This window comes from Alexandromys fortis, unplaced genomic scaffold (assembly GCF_014885135.2).
Source record: "Alexandromys fortis isolate MF-2015 unplaced genomic scaffold, M_Fortis_MF-2015_v1.1 scaffold_65, whole genome shotgun sequence".
Classification (NCBI taxonomy): domain Eukaryota; kingdom Metazoa; phylum Chordata; class Mammalia; order Rodentia; family Cricetidae; genus Alexandromys; species Alexandromys fortis.
Window position 1 is genome coordinate 3,130,419 of NW_026067986.1, and position 19,984 is coordinate 3,150,402.

Genomic DNA, 19,984 nt, shown 5'->3' on the forward strand with positions numbered 1-19,984 from the left:
TATTTTCCTGTCTTAGCTTACAAGGGAACAAGTGATGTCTACTGTCTGTCTCTATGGCAACTAGTACCCTAATTTCACCTCTTAGATGGCAATTATACCTATTCACCGAACAGCTTTCAATCCTCACTTTTATGATGAAAAATTGATTTCTCAAAAAAATGCGGCACAGGCAGCAGGCCAGCCTCCCCATCTGGCCCCAGACCAGCGTTTGTGTGCAGGGTGTGCCCAGTGGCGCTTTTCCCCTTTTGTTTAGAAAATGTTTATGCCAGATGCCTTTCTCCCAGTTATTTTTAATGGCAAAATATCAGCCTTTTCTTAACTGACAGTTATTTTATTCAATTATAAAATTCATCGTGTTTGTTAAAGAGAATTTGGTAAATACAGGAAGCAGAATGCAGAAAAGAAGAAATAAGAAAATAAACTTCCCTGGCGACAAACAAAAGTAGGCGCTGTTAATGTCTTCCTAGCATCCTATGTGCTTTGCATGTGAGTATACATACAAATGCCGTGTAAATCTCACGTGTGCATACATGATTATAACCAGACTGCTCCACAAGGCGTCTTGCTTTATCCTCCACACCCTTACTCAGCCGCTAGACAACTGATTTTGACAGCTGCAAGGGAGCCCGTTTGGTGGATTCCTAGCCTTTAAAAAAATATTTTATGTTTATTTGTGTAGCTGTATAAATTATGTCACATGGATGCTGGTGCCCATGGAGGTCAGAAGAGGTCGTGGGATCCCCAGGAGCTAGAGTTATAAATAGATGTGCGCTTCCAAGGAGGCGCTGGGAACGGTACCCCTGGCTTCTTTGCAAAGGCAGTGACAGTTCCGAACTACTGGGCCATCTCTCCCGTTCCTAGGTTCCTGTGTGTATTTTAGCTCATCCCTCCTTACCAACATTATGAAGATCCAATATTTATGCATCTATAAACCCTAACAAATCTAAAGAGAAGAAACACATAGGTCAAATGAACAAGTGTTTGAAGTTGTTTTATCTAACGTCTCTCCAACAATGTAGATAGCAATTTATTTTTGCACTGTAGGCCGGGAAATAAAAGTGTTGGGACTAATGAGTCCTGGCCTTCAGCTGCTCTTCCCTGCTAGGGCCTTCTAATTGAAGTTACTAGAAGCTGTGCCTAGCCTAGAGGATCAGAGGATGGGATTTTCACCTGTTGGCCATTGACTGCAGGGTAGTTAAGCCTCCATGGTGCTATTAAAGAAGGGCTTTTGTATCAGCGATTGGAGGTCCGTGTGTTGGTCTGTCTCTGCATGTGTTTCTTCAACCTCCAGCCCCTTGCCCGACGCTCGCAAACTGGGTTCTAGTGCATAGAGCACAGATGGGGGCCGCGGTGTGCGGCATAAAAGTATCAGTTTTCTTCAATTCTCCTTTGTGTGTGTGTGTGTGTGTGCGCGCGCGCGCGCATCCTTGCGTACAGAGGCAAAGATTGCAGATTAACATTGCACTCTATTCATATTTTGAGAAGCGGGCACATCTTTTACGGAACCAGGTGCTCACTGGGCTCAATGGAAGGCCAGACCGCTCCAGGCCTCCTCCGCTTCTCTCCACCCCCCAGCGCTGGGGTCACAGATGTGTGTGGTCTCACGTGGCATTTAAGTGGGCACTGGGGATTCCAACTCAAGACCTCACGCTTGCATAGTAAACACTTTGCTCTCTGGGCTATCTCTGCAGCCCCTGGTCGTCTTACATTTCTGATTGGAAGCAGCACGGTTAAAGCGGCAGGGCACAGCTGATGACTTAATGGTAGGTAGGGGACTATCTCCGACATTACTTTCAAGACGTGGGGTCTCATTGTTTTCTCACGACTGGACAGTCTTGATCATTTGGGCTCAAGCAACTGCCTTGATTCAGTTTCCTGGAGTCGCTGAGACTACAGGGCACACCACCATGCTTAGTTTAATACATTCACTTATCTAATTGGAAATGTGTTTTAAAGCTAGATGTGCTGCTTTAATGGCATTTCAGGAAAGGAGCTGCCTGCCGCCCTCTGGGCAGTCTGTGCTGTCGCCTGATGGCCTGTCTCTCCTACTTCTTAGCAATAGAAGAGACCACTTGTAGTCCCCTGGAAATGACATTTTAGATGACGTTTTGCAATTAACGGTGGCTGTGTAACAACTCCAGGCTGGTGAACAGGAAAGAAAAGTACTAATTTTTTTTGTCTATGATTCCAGAAAATAACATCCTAAAAGAAGGAAGATGTGTCCTCTCAGATCGTTCCTGATGAGTGGAAGGCAGATGTTGCAAGTAGAGTGTGGGTAGCCATTTGGACCTTGAAGCTAAGGGGCTATATTCTAGGAAAAGAAGAAGAGACAAATAAAAGGAACCAGGGCACCTAAGAACTTGGTAAAAAAAAAAATCCCCCAGATAATTGCTGTCTAAATTTCTGAATGAAAGTCTGCATTTTAAGCTATAATTGGGCTGCTGTTTAAAAGATACATTATTTTAGTTTATCTGACAATTTCGTGCAGCGCATGGGGGAGAAGTTAATTTTGACTGACGTAAGGCGATTCTACACCTTTCTCCTCTGGCTGGCTTGCAAGCCCTCCTCCAGCCAAGATGTTTATTTATACCTAACCAGCTTTGCTATCTATTTTGTCATTTGCTTTTTAATTTTGTTTACGGCACGAAACACAGAAATAAAGTTATCCCCAAATCTAATCACTACGTAAATTCTGTTACACAGTCAGAATAGAGCATCATCAGCTTAGAACAGCACCCAGGCGAGCCTCTTGGCCCATCCGTCACTCATCAGCCCCGAGAGCCGAGTCTCTCCCCGTCAGGAGCATCATCCAGAAGAAAAGGAGGCATGCTTCCGCGGACTGGAGAAGTCATTTACCCTTTGTCAGAGCAGGGACTGCCCAGTCTGCCATGTCCCCTAGCGGTCTCACCCGGGCTTGATGGTTACTGAGCTCTGACTGCCACCTCCGGTCAGAGGCACATTTCACAGGCAGTCACTGCCCTGGTCGTTGGAGGACTACCCAAGAACCTTTGCTTTTAGGGCTTCCCATAGACCCAGGGGAAGAAACGGAAAGTTGCACCAGCCATAGCCTACCAGGTCGTATGCAGCCAGCATCTTCTTCTGCACGTCTGGCAGGGCGCCCAGAGGCTCCAGGTAAGGAAAGCTGTCCTTCGTCACAAGAGACACGGAAGGGGTATTGTCACTAGTGATGAGACGAGAGGACAGGGTTAACAGGCACTGCTTCAGACTGGCAATCGGAGGGAGTCCACACAGCTCCTTAACAGACACTATGGCGTTCTACGAGGAGAAAACAAGAGAGTCACCCGTCTGGCCACAGGGCGCCGCGTCCCGGTCCACGCTCAAGCACGTTCGCCAAGTCACACCCTTAGAGACAAGTGCCGCGCAGAGCAGCCTGGACCACAGCCAACCCCAACTGCTGTGACTCACGGCCTCCGCCTGAACCGTTGGTCCTATTGTTTACCAATGGCCATAGGCATCCATCAGAAACAAAGGAGATCATGACTCCAGGCTACTCCGTGCTTTTCAAACATAGCAACTGAAGCCACCAACACACGAGCAGTGCCTCGATAGGAACCATTCATTCGAACTCAGAAAAGCATCCCGCTAGGGGATGGTCGGCCATCTCTCTTAGCATCTCAAGGCTGCGGGCTATTACTGCTCACCAGCCTCCATCTGATCGACCAGCAAGATCACCTTATCATCCCATAAGAAATGCCCCTTGCCCACAGAAAATGCATTGCACGGGCATCTTCTTCATTGGCATTATGATCTTTAACAAAACTGTGGTGCTATAATATTATGAAAATATCTCTTCTATTCAAAGAGACTAGAACTTTGGTTGGGCTTGAGAGCCAGAGTTAGTAATATACCTTAAGGCTACTTAGAACTGATGGCCTTCTGTGTATCCTGCTTCTAAGGAAGTAATATAACAACCAACCTTACTTGTTGACGCCACGTATAATCAACTTTTACACCTAAGCTGATTCATAGCTTAATCTGAAATTTTCTTCTCTTCCATACACCCAAGGGCATGTATATATGTTATGGAAATAAATGCTGGAAACAGCAAACAGATTGAAAGCAACCTTATAAAATGAACATCTGGCATAAATGTTAAAGACAACGATGGGCATTGCTTGATAGCCTGTGTGTGCTTGCTGTCTGAGTCAGCCTGGGTCAGATGCAGTGAGGGAGTTAATCCCTTGAAAAACTTTATTAAAGCTTTCTGTCAAGTCTCCCAGCCTTACCACGTGATGCTGTCTGTGCTGTTCAATTAACACACAGCAAAAGCTCTTCACTGGGGGCTCAAGTGAGAGAGAGAGAGAGAGAGAGAGAGAGAGAGAGAGAGAGAGAGAGAGAGAAGACCAGATAGACAGGCTAAGAGTCAAGTTCATATGACAGACAGAGGAAGGACAGAAGACAAAGAGGGAAAGAGGTCGATAATTCAAATCTGGGCTCACTCTTGGGTAAATCACACGATGGAAGGTGTTTTTTAATTTCTTTTCCTTAACGAGACAGCGACACATTTTCGGCTCCAAGGCTGTTATGAATGTGCTCGATGCTGGAGTATAACTTGGGGTAGAAGTTATGGCTGTTTCACGTTTATTAATAATGAACACCCTCTAACCCACCGGATGTCTCAGGAATTTATTAATTACCAGGGTGCTTTTATTTTTTTTTTTTTACAGATTACCCTCTAAATAATCCTTTACCCAAACTACTTTGTTAGGAAACCATGAATTGTTAACACTGCCTGCAAAAGCCTTATAAATTGTTCTTCTTTTGCATACATGCATGTGGTGTGCATACATGTGTGTGTGTGTTTCTACGTGTGGGGGGCATGTATGCAATAGACCTGGGTGTCTTCTCAGATCACTCATCATAGACTGAGGCAGGGTCTCCTACTCGATCCAGGAATCCTGGGTTTAGGGGAGCTATCTCACCATCCTGCTCCCGTGAGCCCACTCCCTGTCTTAGCCTCTGGCATGCACTGGGATCCCAGGAGGGTTGCCACAACACCCAGCTCCTGAGTCAGTTCTAAAGATCTGAACCCCAGGCCTTATGCCTGTTCAGCAAGCCTCTTCTGGCTGAGCCATCACCCCAGCCAAATATGCTTCTCAGGATGTATTCTACAGATATGGGAAAGAGGCTGTGGTTTATGAATTACATAGAAAGCCGGGCGGTGGTGGTGCACGCCTTTAATCCCAGCACTCGGGAGGCAGAGGCAGGCGGATCTCTGTGAGTTTGAGGCCAGCCTGGTCTACAAGAGCTAGTTCCAGGATAGGTTCCAAAAGCTACAGAGAAACCCTGTCTCAAAAAAACAAAAAACGAAAACAAAACAAAAAGGAATTACACAGAAATACATAGCATCGACTTCTGACACAGCGAGGTATAGAAATTGCTCATAGGTAATCTAACATAGGGCTTTACAGTAATGTTGAATTTATGTAAGGAAAGACTACATAAACGATAATAGCCCCTAGTTTTGACAAAGGGGTTAAGCAAACCACCTTGAATCAAACATAAACCTAATCTGACCACAGTTGCTAAACTGTGGGTTTCATACCGCACTATCTCTCTCCGTTTGGTTATTTGAAGAAGTTCTCTTGGAGTTAATATTAAGATTTCACAAAGGCACAGCTCGATGGTTCTGCTTCGCATGAATTATAGTGGATTTTGGCATCAGGCACCCTTGGGTTAAAGTCTAACTTGGTCGTTTATTAACTGCAAGATCTGAGAAATAATGTCTTCTGACGTGTCTGGTTTCTTGAGTGCAGAGCTTCTGGATGGGTTAGTATTGTTAGAAAAATGCTAACTAAAGCAATAGAATAAACCAAATGATTCTCATTTTGCAACGTAAGCTCTTGGGGGGGGGGGACTTGTCCACTCGGGTCTTTAAAATGCTATCCTCAGGGAACTAGGCTAAGTCATGTGGAAAGGGCGTTTCGCATCTCTGCTGATGCATCCCGAGGAAGGAAAAGGTACGCTGGGTTTCTCCTGTTCACTGGGCAGTCACTTCCGGCTCCCACTCAGCTCTCACACAGCCCCCCAGTGTAAGTCTCACAGTCCTGCCTGGTGCAGGAAACCTGATCTTGAGAGATGCCAGTCGCCGGTTCAGGACCACACGGGGCAGATGCACAACAGGAGCCATGTTCTTTCAATTGAGTTACTTTTCTAGGAGAAGCTAAATATATTTTTTAAAAGTTTAAGTGTTGACTTTTGTCTGTTTAGTTGTGTTTTCTCTTGTGGCTATGAATTTGTTAGTGCACATTTAAATAACTGGAAATATTATGGGTGTCAGTTTTAGAACATTTGACTTCTAATTCTCTCCTATATTCATATCAGCAAGTATTTTACAAATAAGCATTGAAATCACATGTATATGTTTGGTTATATATTTTATATGCTACCCACTTGAGGATGTGTGTATGTTTATGTGTATTGTGTGTGTATTTATATGTGTGCACATCAGTGTGTATTCATGTGCATTGTATGTGTATTTATGTGTGTGTAAGTGTGTGCATGCACACACGCACACACATACACATGCGCATCAGATGGGTATGAATGTCCAACAGAGGCACCAGAGGACAAACCAGGATGTCCTATTCTCTCTCTTTCCACCTTACTCTTTTGAGACAGGTTTACTCACCGAACCTGGTACTAGACTGGTGGCCAGCAAGCCCCAGCCACTTCCTGTCTCCGCACTGCACTCGGCAAGGGGTTACAGGCACATCAGCCACACCCAACTTCTTATATGGATGCTGGAAGTTTGAACCCAGGTCCTCACGCTCACACAGCAAGTTCTCCTAACCAGCTGAGCCATGTCACCCAGCCTCTACCCACACATTTTATTTTTCACTTTCTCCACACTGTTTATATACACATTCCTGTCAGTCCGTTACTGCGTGCTAAACGTATTGGAAAGATACCCAGCCTTTTGCTATATCGATGCACCACTACCTGGCCAAACTCCGCCTTGCACTCACAACCGGCAACCACCTGCTTTATCACAGGAGACAGGGAGCCTAATTCGGCGGTGCAGGGATCGGCCCGATGTTTCCGATCATCCGCAAACCGGCCACTCGTAAACCACAACAGTCGCGAGTTTCAGTGGGTGTGAATAAAAGAGACAGCGGAGGAGGGTGGGGGCTGTTTCCCTACCTGCATGTTCTCCCTCATGTCTATGGCTTCTCGTAAGGGATGGACGGCTATTTTGAATATATCGTCTATGGTTTTAAGACCGATATTCCTGAGCATGGTATATTCCCGAACTTTCTTGCCCATCCTCACAGAGAGGCTGCGCTTCTGGGCTTTTCCTCCTCCGCTGCGATTGGTTATCGCTATGTGGACAAAAAGGGTCACGTGCTCCATGATCTCCCCCACAAAGGAGCGCAGGGGTACGTGCCGGTATCCGGGTTGCAGGCATTCGAACGGTATCGTGTACTGCCCAATGAATTCATCCCCGATGTAATCATCATCCAAAACCACAAAACGGACCATGGTCAGCTCAGGGAGGTTGACTTGAAACTCGAAAGTTTCATCAAAAATGGGATTATCGCTGTTCTGCTGGACAGTTTTAGTCCTTTGCTCGGAGCAGTCGGCCGGAATTCCATGAATCTCTACACAGACATAGGGATCGATGACATCCCCTTTGGCGCAGGCTCCCTTGGGCTTTGGAAAGTTCTGACCGCTGATGATCTTGATATGAAGGACCAAGGGAGACACTCCGGGTACAATGCCCTTCGTGTTCGCGCTGAAGTAGGAAACCTCGTCTCGCATAACCGACGGCCTCAGGACATAGCCGCACCCTCCGTTTTGGAGAAACCAGCCCGTGTGGAGGTCCATCATTGGACCGGGGGTCTGGAAATTCATGGCGACGATCTGACAGCCGCAGTTCCAGAAGTCCTGCGGGTTCGGGTTACTGGAATCTATCCGCATGGCGCTAGGGTAGACCCTCGACAAGAACCTCTTGTTGTAGTTCACAAAGTCCTCCGGGTATTCGTTGGCGATCCGGCTGGCCTCCGTCTCGCTGAAGGAACAGATCTCCCAGTAATTCTGGGTTTTCATCGACAGTTCAAAATCCCTGTGCTGGACAGATTGACAGATGGATACCAGATCAGAGAGCTCCCGGCAGAGCCAGACGTGCTTCTGCTCGCCGTTGTAATCCCCGGACATCCTCCGCGACATTTCAGCCTCTTCATCCTCATCCGTCACATCCCCTTCCAGCAGATCCGACTCTGCAGGCAGTTTCTTTCCCTTCACGATGATCCTGTTTTTCAGTTTCTCCGGTGACGGGAGGTAGGACTCGGACGGCAAAGGCGCCTCTGTGTAGAGTTTGCAGCCGAACACCTTTTTCATCTGCTGGACCATGACCCTCTGCTGCGGCAGAGAACAGTGGTTCCCCAAGCAGAGAATGAGAGGATACTCGGAAGCGACGAAGGCAAACTTATTGATCACCTCCAGAACACTCCGGACGGAAAGGGGCGTGGCCATGTTGTTCCTATTGCAGAGGATGGGCTCGTCGTCTGAACCGTCGCTGACGTCCAGCTCGATGCTCCGGCACCCCATCTTCAGAGCCCTCACGTACCCGTTGATATCGGCCGGCCCCCTGAACTGGTCTTCTATCAGGTAGGTATTGTGAGAAGCGTTGATGTAGTAGTGGGATAAGGGTTGGGTCATATCTTGGGCGACCTTCTTTTGTTCTGGATCAAAGATGTCACATTCTGGAGATAATAAATACTGGGTAAAGCCATCGATGGCAAGAAACCCTTTCTGGCGGCCCTCTTCCGAAAGCTCGTATCTCCTAATGATGTCCAAGCACATGTCCTCAGTGATGTGGGGGACGCCTTGCTCGGCTTCTAAAAAGAGCATGAGGTCATCCGCATCCAGGTACTCTTTGTTCTTCGATATCTGCACCAGTAGGAAATACACTTCAGGCCTGGTGCACAGTTCACAGAAAGCTTCGCAAAATTCCTCCTCTGTAACCCGGGTGGTCAGTTTTTCCTTGCTCTTCTGGATTTCTTTGAACTTTAACCTGATCTTAGATTCCTTCAGAGTAGGGTTGAGTTGTTTTATGAGCTCCACGGAAGTGTCCTCCAACATTATCCCGTTCCCGTCCACGTCTGCAGCTTCAAACACGGTTTTCAGCCACATGAACCGCGGTGTGTTCTGGTTACCCTCCATAAAATCAAGCGGCTGTTTGCTGCGCGAGACCAGGTACCGTAACCCTGACACCCAGATGTTGGCCACATCCGCAGAATTGGCGACCAGGTCCAGAGGCTCGTAGTTCTCCCCGTGGAGGATGGAAAAGGCGCAGTCTTCACAGATCTGGTCGGCGAGGCCGTTGTTTCTGAAGGTCTCTGTGTTCTTCCCCAGCCTGATCTCCTTGATGGCGGAAATGTCCAGCTTGGCTTTCTCAAGGTCTTTCTTGGAGGGTTCCCAGCGGAGCGCCTGGAGGTCCACGTCCAAGGTGAAGAATCGGTTGTAGATGCGAGAGTTGGGCCGCACTTTCTTCAGCTCGCAGCCGGCCTGCATGAAGCTGATGCAGTCGCTGGCACTGCTGATCTTCTTCTCCGAGGGCATGCTGCTGAAAGACACTGTCTTCTTCCTGCCGCCGCATTTTTGGTTGGAAGGATCCTGGAAGACAAGCAGAAAAGAATGGTCACTCTCTTTCAGGAAACTCAGATTCAGGAACTTCTCAACCTCCATCCAGATTGTGTGGTCATCCGAAGACAAGCTAGCCTGAGACTGACCTTAGCACTGTATCCGAAGATAGGTTAGTGAGAGAATTCCTATCAGTAGGCTCCAGGAGACTTAGTTTACAAATGGGTGCCCTACCAGTTAAGATAAATATTACCAAGAATCAGCTTCAGTCACTTAAAGCGATAGTAGGGACAATTTCTTTCTTTTTTTAAATATTTATTTATGTATACAATTTATATATTAGGTATACAATTTATATATTCTGTCCACATGTATGCCTGCAGGCCAGAAGAGAGCACCAGACCTCATTACAGATGGTTGTAAACCACTATGTGGTTGCTGGGAATTGAACTTAGGACCTTTGGAAGAGCAGGCAATGCTCTTATCTGCTGAGCCATCACTCCAGCCCGGGACAATTTCTTAAGAAAGCCTACTACCAGCACATGAGACAGCATCCACCAGGCTGTGCTCACAGGTCACACATCCTAAGACTCCTCCCTTCTCACTACCGTCCCTCCTCAGCTGCAGGTCCTGTCCTCTGAACACTCCTAATTGCAAGGTGATGGATTTCATCTTTGTCCTGGACCATCCACTGCCCCTATAGCTGCCCAACTCAGATTTACACTGAGCGTCTGACCCTTTCCACTTGAAAGTGGATAATTCTTCATTTTAATCGAGTTTAATAAGGTTCCCCACTACATTACTAATTCAAACTATCCTCCCAGTGACATATTTCTAAAATGCATGTCTAAGGTGCTTAGAGTATTTGGTCTCATAAGCACACCAGCACAGTGGGAGTATGAAGGCTTCATAAGGCGCTGTCCTCAAGGCAAAAAAAAAAAAAAAATTAAGTTTTCTTTATTCAACTCACTATATATTATCTGGGATAAGTCACTTAACCGCTCTGGATTTTAATTTCTATGTCTCAAGTAAGACTTGGATGCATTATGTTTATATTATGATTCAATGTTATCAAGATACTCCAAAGAGAAAAACCCATGCCTGTTTGTTTGGTCTGTAAATGGCAAGTCCTTATAAAGATTCTCTTCTGGAGATCGTGTGTCTTTACCCACGGTGCCTGTAGAACCAGCCACAGGCATCCGATGGAATATTGGGAGTCGGCACGAATTTAACTCATGTGTGTCTCCTCGGTATTTAAGAGAAACCTTCAACCGTTTGAGACATCCTAATGCTGTCACCCCTCCCGACACTGAGAAGCAGAAACAGTGCAATCCGGGCTGTCTCACTGCCGGCATCTTTTAAAGCACTGTAGAATTCACCCTCTGGGGCAGGAGCATCACGCAATCCATCCAGCCCAGATAAGCCTGTCTATCCTAGGTCCTTTAAAGGCAGGGTGATTTATTATGTAATTGGCTAAAACTCTGCAGGCAAAAGGGAAATAAATTTTGCTTTGGTTATGGTATGCCGGTGGGAGGATTCATTGACTCAGCTTCATATCAGATCTTCAAGTGACACAGATATAAATCACCCAGTTTCGGTTAAAGAACGCTACCCCCGTGTTTCTGCAGCATTTAAAAACTTGGCTCCTGCTTCCCCAGAGAGCTGCTATTTTTAATTATCACATAGTGGTCGATTTCCTCCATTCTTAAGTAAAAAAAAAAAAGGCAATGATAAATCTTCAGCTGTTTCAACACAGATATCCCACTAGAGCACACTTAGCTTCATCGCAGCCCACGCGCTCCGAAATATCAGAGTGTGTGTATTTTTCCACCCCATCAAAGCAGGACCCCAATGGCACTGCTAACTGAGATTACTCCACCAAGTAAAGTAAAGGGGAAACTGAATTGTGGGGGTAAATCAGACTGTTTGGATTTTAAGCTAACCATCTGATAATAATAATAAATACATTATTTTATCTTATTATTATTATTTTATAGACCACAGAGAGCTTCATGTGAAAAATAATATGCATAATATGCATGAGCTCATGTTCCAGATATAATTGTTGTCAGCAGAGCCATAGGACCCGCGACAGTTCCCAGAACACTGGAAACGGGGAATCAGCATTCCTCTAAATGCACATTGGTTCTTCCATACTATGTGAGCAACTGCAGGAACCTTCTCTGTGGCCTGAGACTCCGCTCCTGGCTTGAGAAGCCGCTTATCTCTGAGGACAAATGGCCACCGCGAGAATGGCTTATATAAGCCTCTCCTGTTGGTGATGATATCTCCTTCAATCAAGTCTATGCCTCTAGTGGGACGAGATTGCAAGAGAAGAATGCTTCCTATCAAGTCTACCAATGGATCCACCTGCTCCATAACGCTAGGTTCCTGCCTGGACTTGAAACCCATATGTGATTATAAGACATATCCCAAAGTGCCTTAAAACCTGGCCTCTGAAAAGGATGTGGCTCCCACAAGAGACAAGATGTAGTGATTGCAAGTCCCCAAGTGGGCTAGACACGGGCCATGCGCGTGCGAAGAAGTAATTAGTTTGTCTAGTGATGGCCGCGGCCAAGATTATTCCTATTAAAATACGCTGGAAAAGAGTCAAACTGCTGATTTTATTTCTCCAGTTCTTCACAGAAACAGCAATGCCTGGCCCTGGACAGCGATCCTCAGGCTGTCACTGCAATGCTCTAGCTTGGGCAGCCTGGGAGAAGGAGTAGGGACACCATTTGATGTATTGCTGGACAGGGACACTTGAGTCTCTTTTGGAACCACTGGACAGTGACCTATAAGCCATAATCATATTCGCTGCAATAATACAATTGCAGATTCATCCTAGAGAAGAGGAAATGTTAAGGTAAATAGCTTGATAAACATTAACGTGTTGGCTACGGGACTCCCCTGTTGATAAGTCTCCACACAGCTATTAACAACGTGTGTCTGGTCTGCGGTAATAAGTGTATTGTGAAGCCCAGGCCCTGCCAGCGCGTGGGCAGGTTCCAGGTGTGGTCTCCGTCCAAGTGTGTTCTTTCCAGCTTTCACCCAACTAGACAATGGAAAGGACTCCATCACCCAGAATGTGTATCTAAGAGACTCTGATAGAGCGAGTAAATGTTAATTCCCCCCAAAGCTAACTTTCCTCCCTTTGAGTAAAGGCAAAAGGCTGAAGTCTGCCGGGATGGAACAGCCCTGCGTGATGTTAATGCCTCCTAAGCCAAAAAGCTGGCCTCACAGTCCAGGAGAACACAAGAATAGGATGGGGACCACAGTCCCTTCAGTCTCCTGGAATTCTCACTGATGTTTCCGGATGATCACTTTCTGCGGAGCAAACAAATAGGCCAAATTGGGTTTCTGTGGCCCCTGAATGGCTCCTAGCCTGGCTTTGTGTTTTGCATTTATGGTCTTTGTAAATAAAGTCAATACCTTATAAAGGATTCAACCATCAGCAACAGAAGAGCTTTAAATTCTTGTAGTATGAGATAAACAGTCTACTCTTTAGATAAAATAATGTATTTATTTACTAAAGCTCTATTCATAATCCATCCACATGAAAAAAGAAAGCTTCCATATAATCCCATGCTTTTAGCACAAATTTTTAACCTAGAAATAACTTGGAAATGCTGGGGGGGAGGGGAATAATGAGATACTGTTTTAATTGTTTCTCAGCGTCTTCTACATTTTTTATCTATCATATTTATCTTACTATTTATTTTATTTATCTATGGTAAGGAAAAGAAAACCAATCTGATTAAATGAGAATCCTGCTAATACAAGAGTAAAAGATTTACGTCTCTTTAAACATATTTCATTAAACTAAGATTGGGAACAGGGCAGGAGGGAGTTCACAGAAGCTAAATTAATAAAATTGCTTCTGTAGAAACCCACTGGCATTTACTCTCTTGTTTGCCATCTAGCAATATTAATATGCGGCCACAAGAGAGGAAAACAACTTTTCCTCACCACGCTCCGAGAAGACCCAGAAAGACAGTCTATCTGGAGAAGCATGACTTTAAATCTTGTTCATGAAAAATATTGTTTCAGTCGGATAACTTTGGGGAAGAGCCCCACTGACCCAAGAGACAGTGTGAGGGTCAAAAACCTGACAACCCTGGGTCCTGCATGGTCAAAGGGGAGACCTGACTCCTGAAGATAGTCCCCTGACATCCACACATGTGCCATAGTACATGTCTCTATATCTCTCTCTCTCTATCTCTCTCTCTCTCTCTCTCTCTCACACACACACACACACACACACACAAACACACACACACAAGTATATAAATGCAAAGAAACTTTTTTGAACAAACAAAGGTATAATAACAAAGTTTTCTTGGTGTAAGACGATTTGTAGGTTTCTATCTTGAGCGAGAGGCAACTGTAAATGCTATTACATGGATCGTGGTATACAAGGGAGGTAACACTAAAGAAGAAGTGTTTCCTTTGGGATAGTTTGGATTTTAGATGACTAGGAATAGATGTAGCTATCCAGAGGAGAGCTAGCTCCAGAGGCTGATCTTCGGGGACGCTTCCGAGTTGGGAGTTAACGGCTGACAAGATGAACTGCCCACAAACTAACAACCTTGAGAAATGGCCTAACCCACAGGATCACTCAAATTTAGAGGGTGAGCAAAGAAAGAGATCTAAAATGAGAAGGAGGAATAGGAGGAGGAGGAAGAGGGGGAGTATGGGGAGGGGTGGATAAAGATGTAAGAGTTCTCACAGAAGCCAAGACCTAAAGAAAGGGTTAAACTATTTGATTACGGTAGTTCCCTGGATTCGGCAGTTAATATATCGCAGCTAAATTTAAGGAGAAAAGATTCTATATTCCATTCAGAATAGTGGACACCAAACCGCAGCCATGAGAAATGCTGAAATCTAGGGAGAGAAGAGCAGTTGCCAAGGTCCTGTGGTGGGAACAAAGGCCGGATGGGATACTACAGGAAAATACAGACTTAGCAATCAGATGAGACTTGAGCAACCGACAGAGACGGTATGATGAACACCTCGACTTGCTCCACGCTTGCCGTCACAATGCAGTGAAATCCAGTTCTCGGTCACACATTTCCCTCACCTGCCCAGGTACACGTCAATGTCAGGCAACCAAACAGTCAAGAGGAAAAACCTTAACTCTCCCCACACAAGGCCTAACTTCACACGGAGAGGATCACACCACTAATTCCACATTGAAACCTGTAAAGTCTCGTTCCCACTGAAACAGATTACTTAATGGCTACCGTGCGCGAGTTACTGTTGAAGGCACGTGACCCACGCTGCTCGCAGTGGCAATGACGTCCGGATATTCTCCAGATCAAAGAGCTGGAGTCTGGCCCAAGGCCCATGAACCGTGAGCTCAAATTATTAAACAGCTGAAAAACTGCTTTATTAGCCGGACACAACACACTCCTGCTATCCCGTGTTCCAAGTCGCCGGGAATTACGGCAATGCTCAGCGCATGCGTGCCCAGGTGTCCTTCCCCAGTTAACTTCCACGTCTGTGTTTAATCCCACATTTCATTATTAAGTGCAGTCCATTTAATGGTAGCCACTGACGGTTGCTCTTCCCAGAAACGTCACAAGAGACAAGGAGGAAGACAAATTAGAATGCAGGATGCCGTCAGTGAGGCGCTTCCTACAAGTTAAAATGCAGGCACGCTGGTGATGTTTTATTTCGTCACTCTTAAAAGATCCTCACGTGAAAGCACTTTTCTCACTTCAGCCTTCCCCTCTCGCATCTCCCACTCCACACACAACTGTCAAGGGCATGTCCGGGCAGCATTCAGCCACGTGACCTTTTCAGTATCCCAGCTGCTGATACACCAATGGGAACAAAGCAGGGAGGAGCCAAGGAAGGTCAGCATCCTCTGAGGAAGGGTTTGTGGGCATCGGCCCAACCCCTCCAGGATGGGGAGAGGTCTGCCTCACGCTCACATGCGCTCCATCTAAAATGTATCAGAAGCCTGTATGACTCCTCAACAGAGATGCTAAGAACCAAGTGGGCTTGGAGCCTGAGACAGGACTGTGCCCTTCCCCAGGTGACCTCGTACAGTGGGACGCGGAGTTCTGGCTGGCTGGCCTTGGCTGTTTCTCCTGTGAGGATTAACTGGAGGCTACCTATATGGAAAACAGGATGCTCTGTTTCCTTCAAAGTCCACACCGATGGACGTCTAAATGTTCACTTTGAATAGGTACATACGTTACAAAAGTACATCTTTCAACGAATCACTGCAGAGATTAAATAAGTCACAGGCATTTTCTGGACTTAAGCAGACAGCACGGTGCTTTATTGGGGCCGTCATCAGAAATCTGTGTATTAATTAGTAGGGGCTCCGTCCTCCAAATCCATGCATGATTTTGCTTTTAACCAGTCTAACTAACGTTGCATATTTACTTAAAATACTTGATTTGAAATTTAAAATATTAACAGGAATGGAACATTATGAAATAGAGCTCATTCACGAACATTTCTGACACGAGTTCCCTTTCGCTTTTTTTTTCATGGGCTAAACAGAGAAGCCATAAAACAATGCTTCCTTCATTTTCCTTGTGGCTCTCCTATTTTACTTCTGGAAGATTTACCCTCAAATATGAGAAGCGATGCTGTTCATGTTAACATCAATGATTTTGAAATTTAGATACATTCTCTAGTGGCCTCACTTTGAGTAAGGTATATTTAAAACTGGACAGAGAACGGTCAGTGTGTTTCAGCACCATGTGAATTCCACCATGTGTTAGCAGCGTCTATTGCTGGGACTGAGTGCCAGAAAGAGAAGTAAGAAAACTGAGTACAATGACTGCAGTCAGCTTACGTGGAAATAGGACGGGAGGCAGCCTGGCCTTAGAATACAACGTTCTCCTTAATCAGGTAGAACTTGAAGACTGATCAACTTCCAGGAACTCGTGGCTTCCTGTACAATATTTGATAAGAAAAGATTATAGATTATATGTATCCCTTATCATTCCAATCAAAGAATAAAACATGTCACTCTTAGCCTGTTGCTTAGAGATAGAATCGGTGCTATGTGAGAGTAAAGACATGGTTTCCACTTAGAAAAAGTCACAGGATATTTTAAAACGAGGAATTCACTTAAAAATGTTTTATATCTATGACTTGAGACGATATTTTATTTTGGTGATATGCAAACAAAAAATAATGGAGCAACCTGAATTCATCTTTCTCTAACTCAGAAAAGCTCAGTCTAGTCTAATAAATAGATGTGAATCTTTAGATAGACCAGTTTTATAAAGTCTTGGGATGCAACATTTCTGACATATTAAATCCTTAATAAAAAACATGTCTAGCTTCCTGCAGCACAGTCCTCTGAATCACGCAGGAAATAGCATGCCAGTTCTCCCGACTCAAATGCCATGTGTAAACATGGTCGTATTGTTTTCTCCTTCGATGAAAACAGAGTATGCTCATTGGAATTAGCTACTGTGTGATACGAATTCTTTGGACCAAACAGTCAGCGTGACCATCAAGACGACTCTGACTAGAGGCTTCTAGTTTGACACAAAGCTTCCGGAGTGGGCTAAGCCAGTCTCACAGGTTAATCCTGATTGCATTTCCTTTGATTAACGGACCACCCACACCTGCCTGTGGGGGGCAGGGACCAGATGGCTGATCACAGACAGTGAGCATCATTCTGACCACAGAGACCTCTTTCTGGTGAACCCCGCCTCCAGCCTCTCAGTGAAACAAACCCACTCCCTTAATGTAGAAAAATGCAAAGGGAAACTACACAAACAAAGGTAGTTCTTCTCTAAGATAACAAAACGCATAGCCTATAAATACTGAGCTGATAGAAATGACAGAAATAATTAGATTTCCTCTCCTTGATTTCCCACAGTTGGGGAATTAATGAACATTACTCAACAGTATCTCTCATTTTGTGTGACTTTGGCCCAAGCAAAGTTCAAGATCTCTTATTTTGAATTTGTCAAAAATAATACAATAGCTCCTGACCCAATTTAGAGACTGCCTTAAGGGGAAAAGGAGACACTGTCGAGCAGAAAGCAGAGCTCTCCTACGGAGAGGATACGGAACTGGTCAATCCACCTCGCTGGTGAGCAGAGTCGCCTGTGTATCCAAACAGCAACAATGCTACATAAAGTCAGGCTTAGTCCAGGAATGCAAGTCAGGCAACAGGGGGCAATTCAGTGATGTAATTCAGCAAAGAGGCTCGAAGGCACAGTAAATCAGACAGAAACGTCAGCTCTACCTCCCAATGGACACTCACTAAAGCACACCAGTCCCTAGAATATCCTTCAGTGAACCTGAAAACGATGAAAACTTCCTTAGATACTTCCAGAATTCTGAAGAAAACAAAACCAGTAAAGATTTAGACAAATTCTCACTCCGGTAAAAAACCAAAGCAAGACACAGGTCACTCTGGTTGGATCAGAAGTTAGAATGGCAGAATCACAGCAGTGGGCGGGGCCAGGAGATTCAGTGGAAAATCACCTGGGGTCGCACATGCATGTAATCCCGGCATGTGTGACTTGAGGCAGGGGGATTAGGAGTTCCAGGTCATCTCTGGTCACGTGATGAGCCCAGCCTGGGCTATATAAGACACTATCTCTAAGAATACAGTACACACACACACACACACACACACACACACACACACACGAGAAGGGGGGGAGAGACAGAGACAAAGAGGGAGAATTTAGTAGTGAAATAGCATAAAGGAGGTGATAGATACTATTAGTAAATGACAAAATTACCTAGAAAAATCTCAAAACATCAACCAAAAAAAAACTAATCAGGACCAATAAAAGTGAATGAATGAATGAATGAATGAATGAAATTTATGCCCTGGCCATGCTGAGGCACGCATGGGCAGCCCGTATATGGCGGTTGTGTTGAACTTGTCCATATTGGGTTTCAGGGTCTAAGTTGATGAGGACGACTGACCAGGTCTCTTCCTCAAGAGGAAGGTACCAGATCTCATTACAGATGGTCATGAGCCACCATGTGGTTGCTGGGAATTGAACTCAGGACCTTTGGAAGAGCAGGCAATGCTCTTAACCACTGAGCCATCTCTGCAGCCCCCTTGACCATAAAAGAAACGGTGGGAAAATGCAGCAGACAGACAAATGAGTACTTGCCTTACACACACCCTTGGTGGGCGGGAGGGGGGGGGATGTCTGTTGAGATCAACACCATGTCCTAACAGGGAGGGGAGTGTATGTATTACAGGACGAGGCAGCTTTGAAAAGGAAGGACTGAATAAACAAATATACAGAATTATAACTAGAGACATCATGAAAAAACACAAAGAAAGAGCTTAGGTTTGAGCATACAGAAAAAAAAAAAACTTAAATCTAGGGCCAGGTGTGCATTGAGGATAATATCGGATGTAGGTTCATAAATGAAAATTTGGTTAATTTTGGGGAAAAAGGAAAAGAGAAAAATCTGAAAATTATCAAACTGTTTAGAAAGCATGTGAAAATATGTTCAAACGTAAGTTACATGTATGTATGCATACAGTTCTTTGTTCAAGAGTAGTTAATGGAAGACGGAAGGGATGGTGTGATTGGCAATGTGTCTGAAACGTTAACGACACATTTACTTAAACCCAGCAATATGCAAACAGGAGAGAGAGAAGTCACACGGCCATCCCCAGGAAGAACAAGGCGTGGCACATTAAGGTGACAGAAAGCATGGTTCCACACCCTGTGTGAGCGTGTCTGCATCTGCGGATCATCGTTATATTTATGTAGGACAAACCCAAGAGAATGCATTCGAGTTTATACTGGGGTTAACTCCTCCAGGGGAGGGGAAGGGAAAGTGTGGGATTTGCAGAAAGCTATCTTTAAGTTAGCAGATATTGTGAGAAAGCATTAAAGATATTGCCATATTAGAGATAGTTTTTAAATGTTAGCCCTTCAATTACCCCTTCAATTATCAGAAGGATGAACTTATAATGATAATTCTTTTTTTTTTTGTTTTGTTTTGTTTTGTTTTTCGAGACAGGGTTTCTCTGTGGTTTTGGAGCCTGTCCTGGAACTCCCTCTGTAGACCAGGCTGGTCTCGAACTCACAGAGATCCGCCTACCTCTGCCTCTCGAGTACTGGGATTAAAGGCATGCGCCACCACTGTCAGGCTCTTATAAAGATAATTAACAATATCTCTCCTCTTAGGACTTGAGATGCGATCTAAAAACTTTAAAGTAGAGAATTGTTATTAATTACACTGAATTCTTAATCAAATACTATTTCTTAAACATGAGTGTTCCTGGGAATGACCAATATACTCGTGATACACTGTGGCAAACTATCTCTCAGAAATGACAAAATTTGTTTTATACATTATCTTAGCATCTTCTACATCAGGATTCCAGACTTCGACTAGCCTTGGTGAAAGGACT

The 19,984-nt window shown here is 45.0% G+C and overlaps 1 protein-coding gene across 1 annotated transcript in view; it reads right to left on the minus strand.

Moving 5' to 3' along the window:
• The window catches only part of Plcl1 (phospholipase C like 1 (inactive)), a 253,360-nt gene that overhangs the window by 40,600 nt on the left and 192,776 nt on the right, over positions 1–19,984 (minus strand). Inside the window, exons 2-3 of the mRNA XM_050159249.1 lie at positions 7,165–9,639; positions 3,073–3,276 (exon numbers count right to left, since the gene is read on the minus strand). Of these exons, the coding sequence (XP_050015206.1) occupies positions 3,073–3,276; positions 7,165–9,639 (2,679 nt within the window). The remainder of the gene's footprint in view (positions 1–3,072; positions 3,277–7,164; positions 9,640–19,984) is intronic.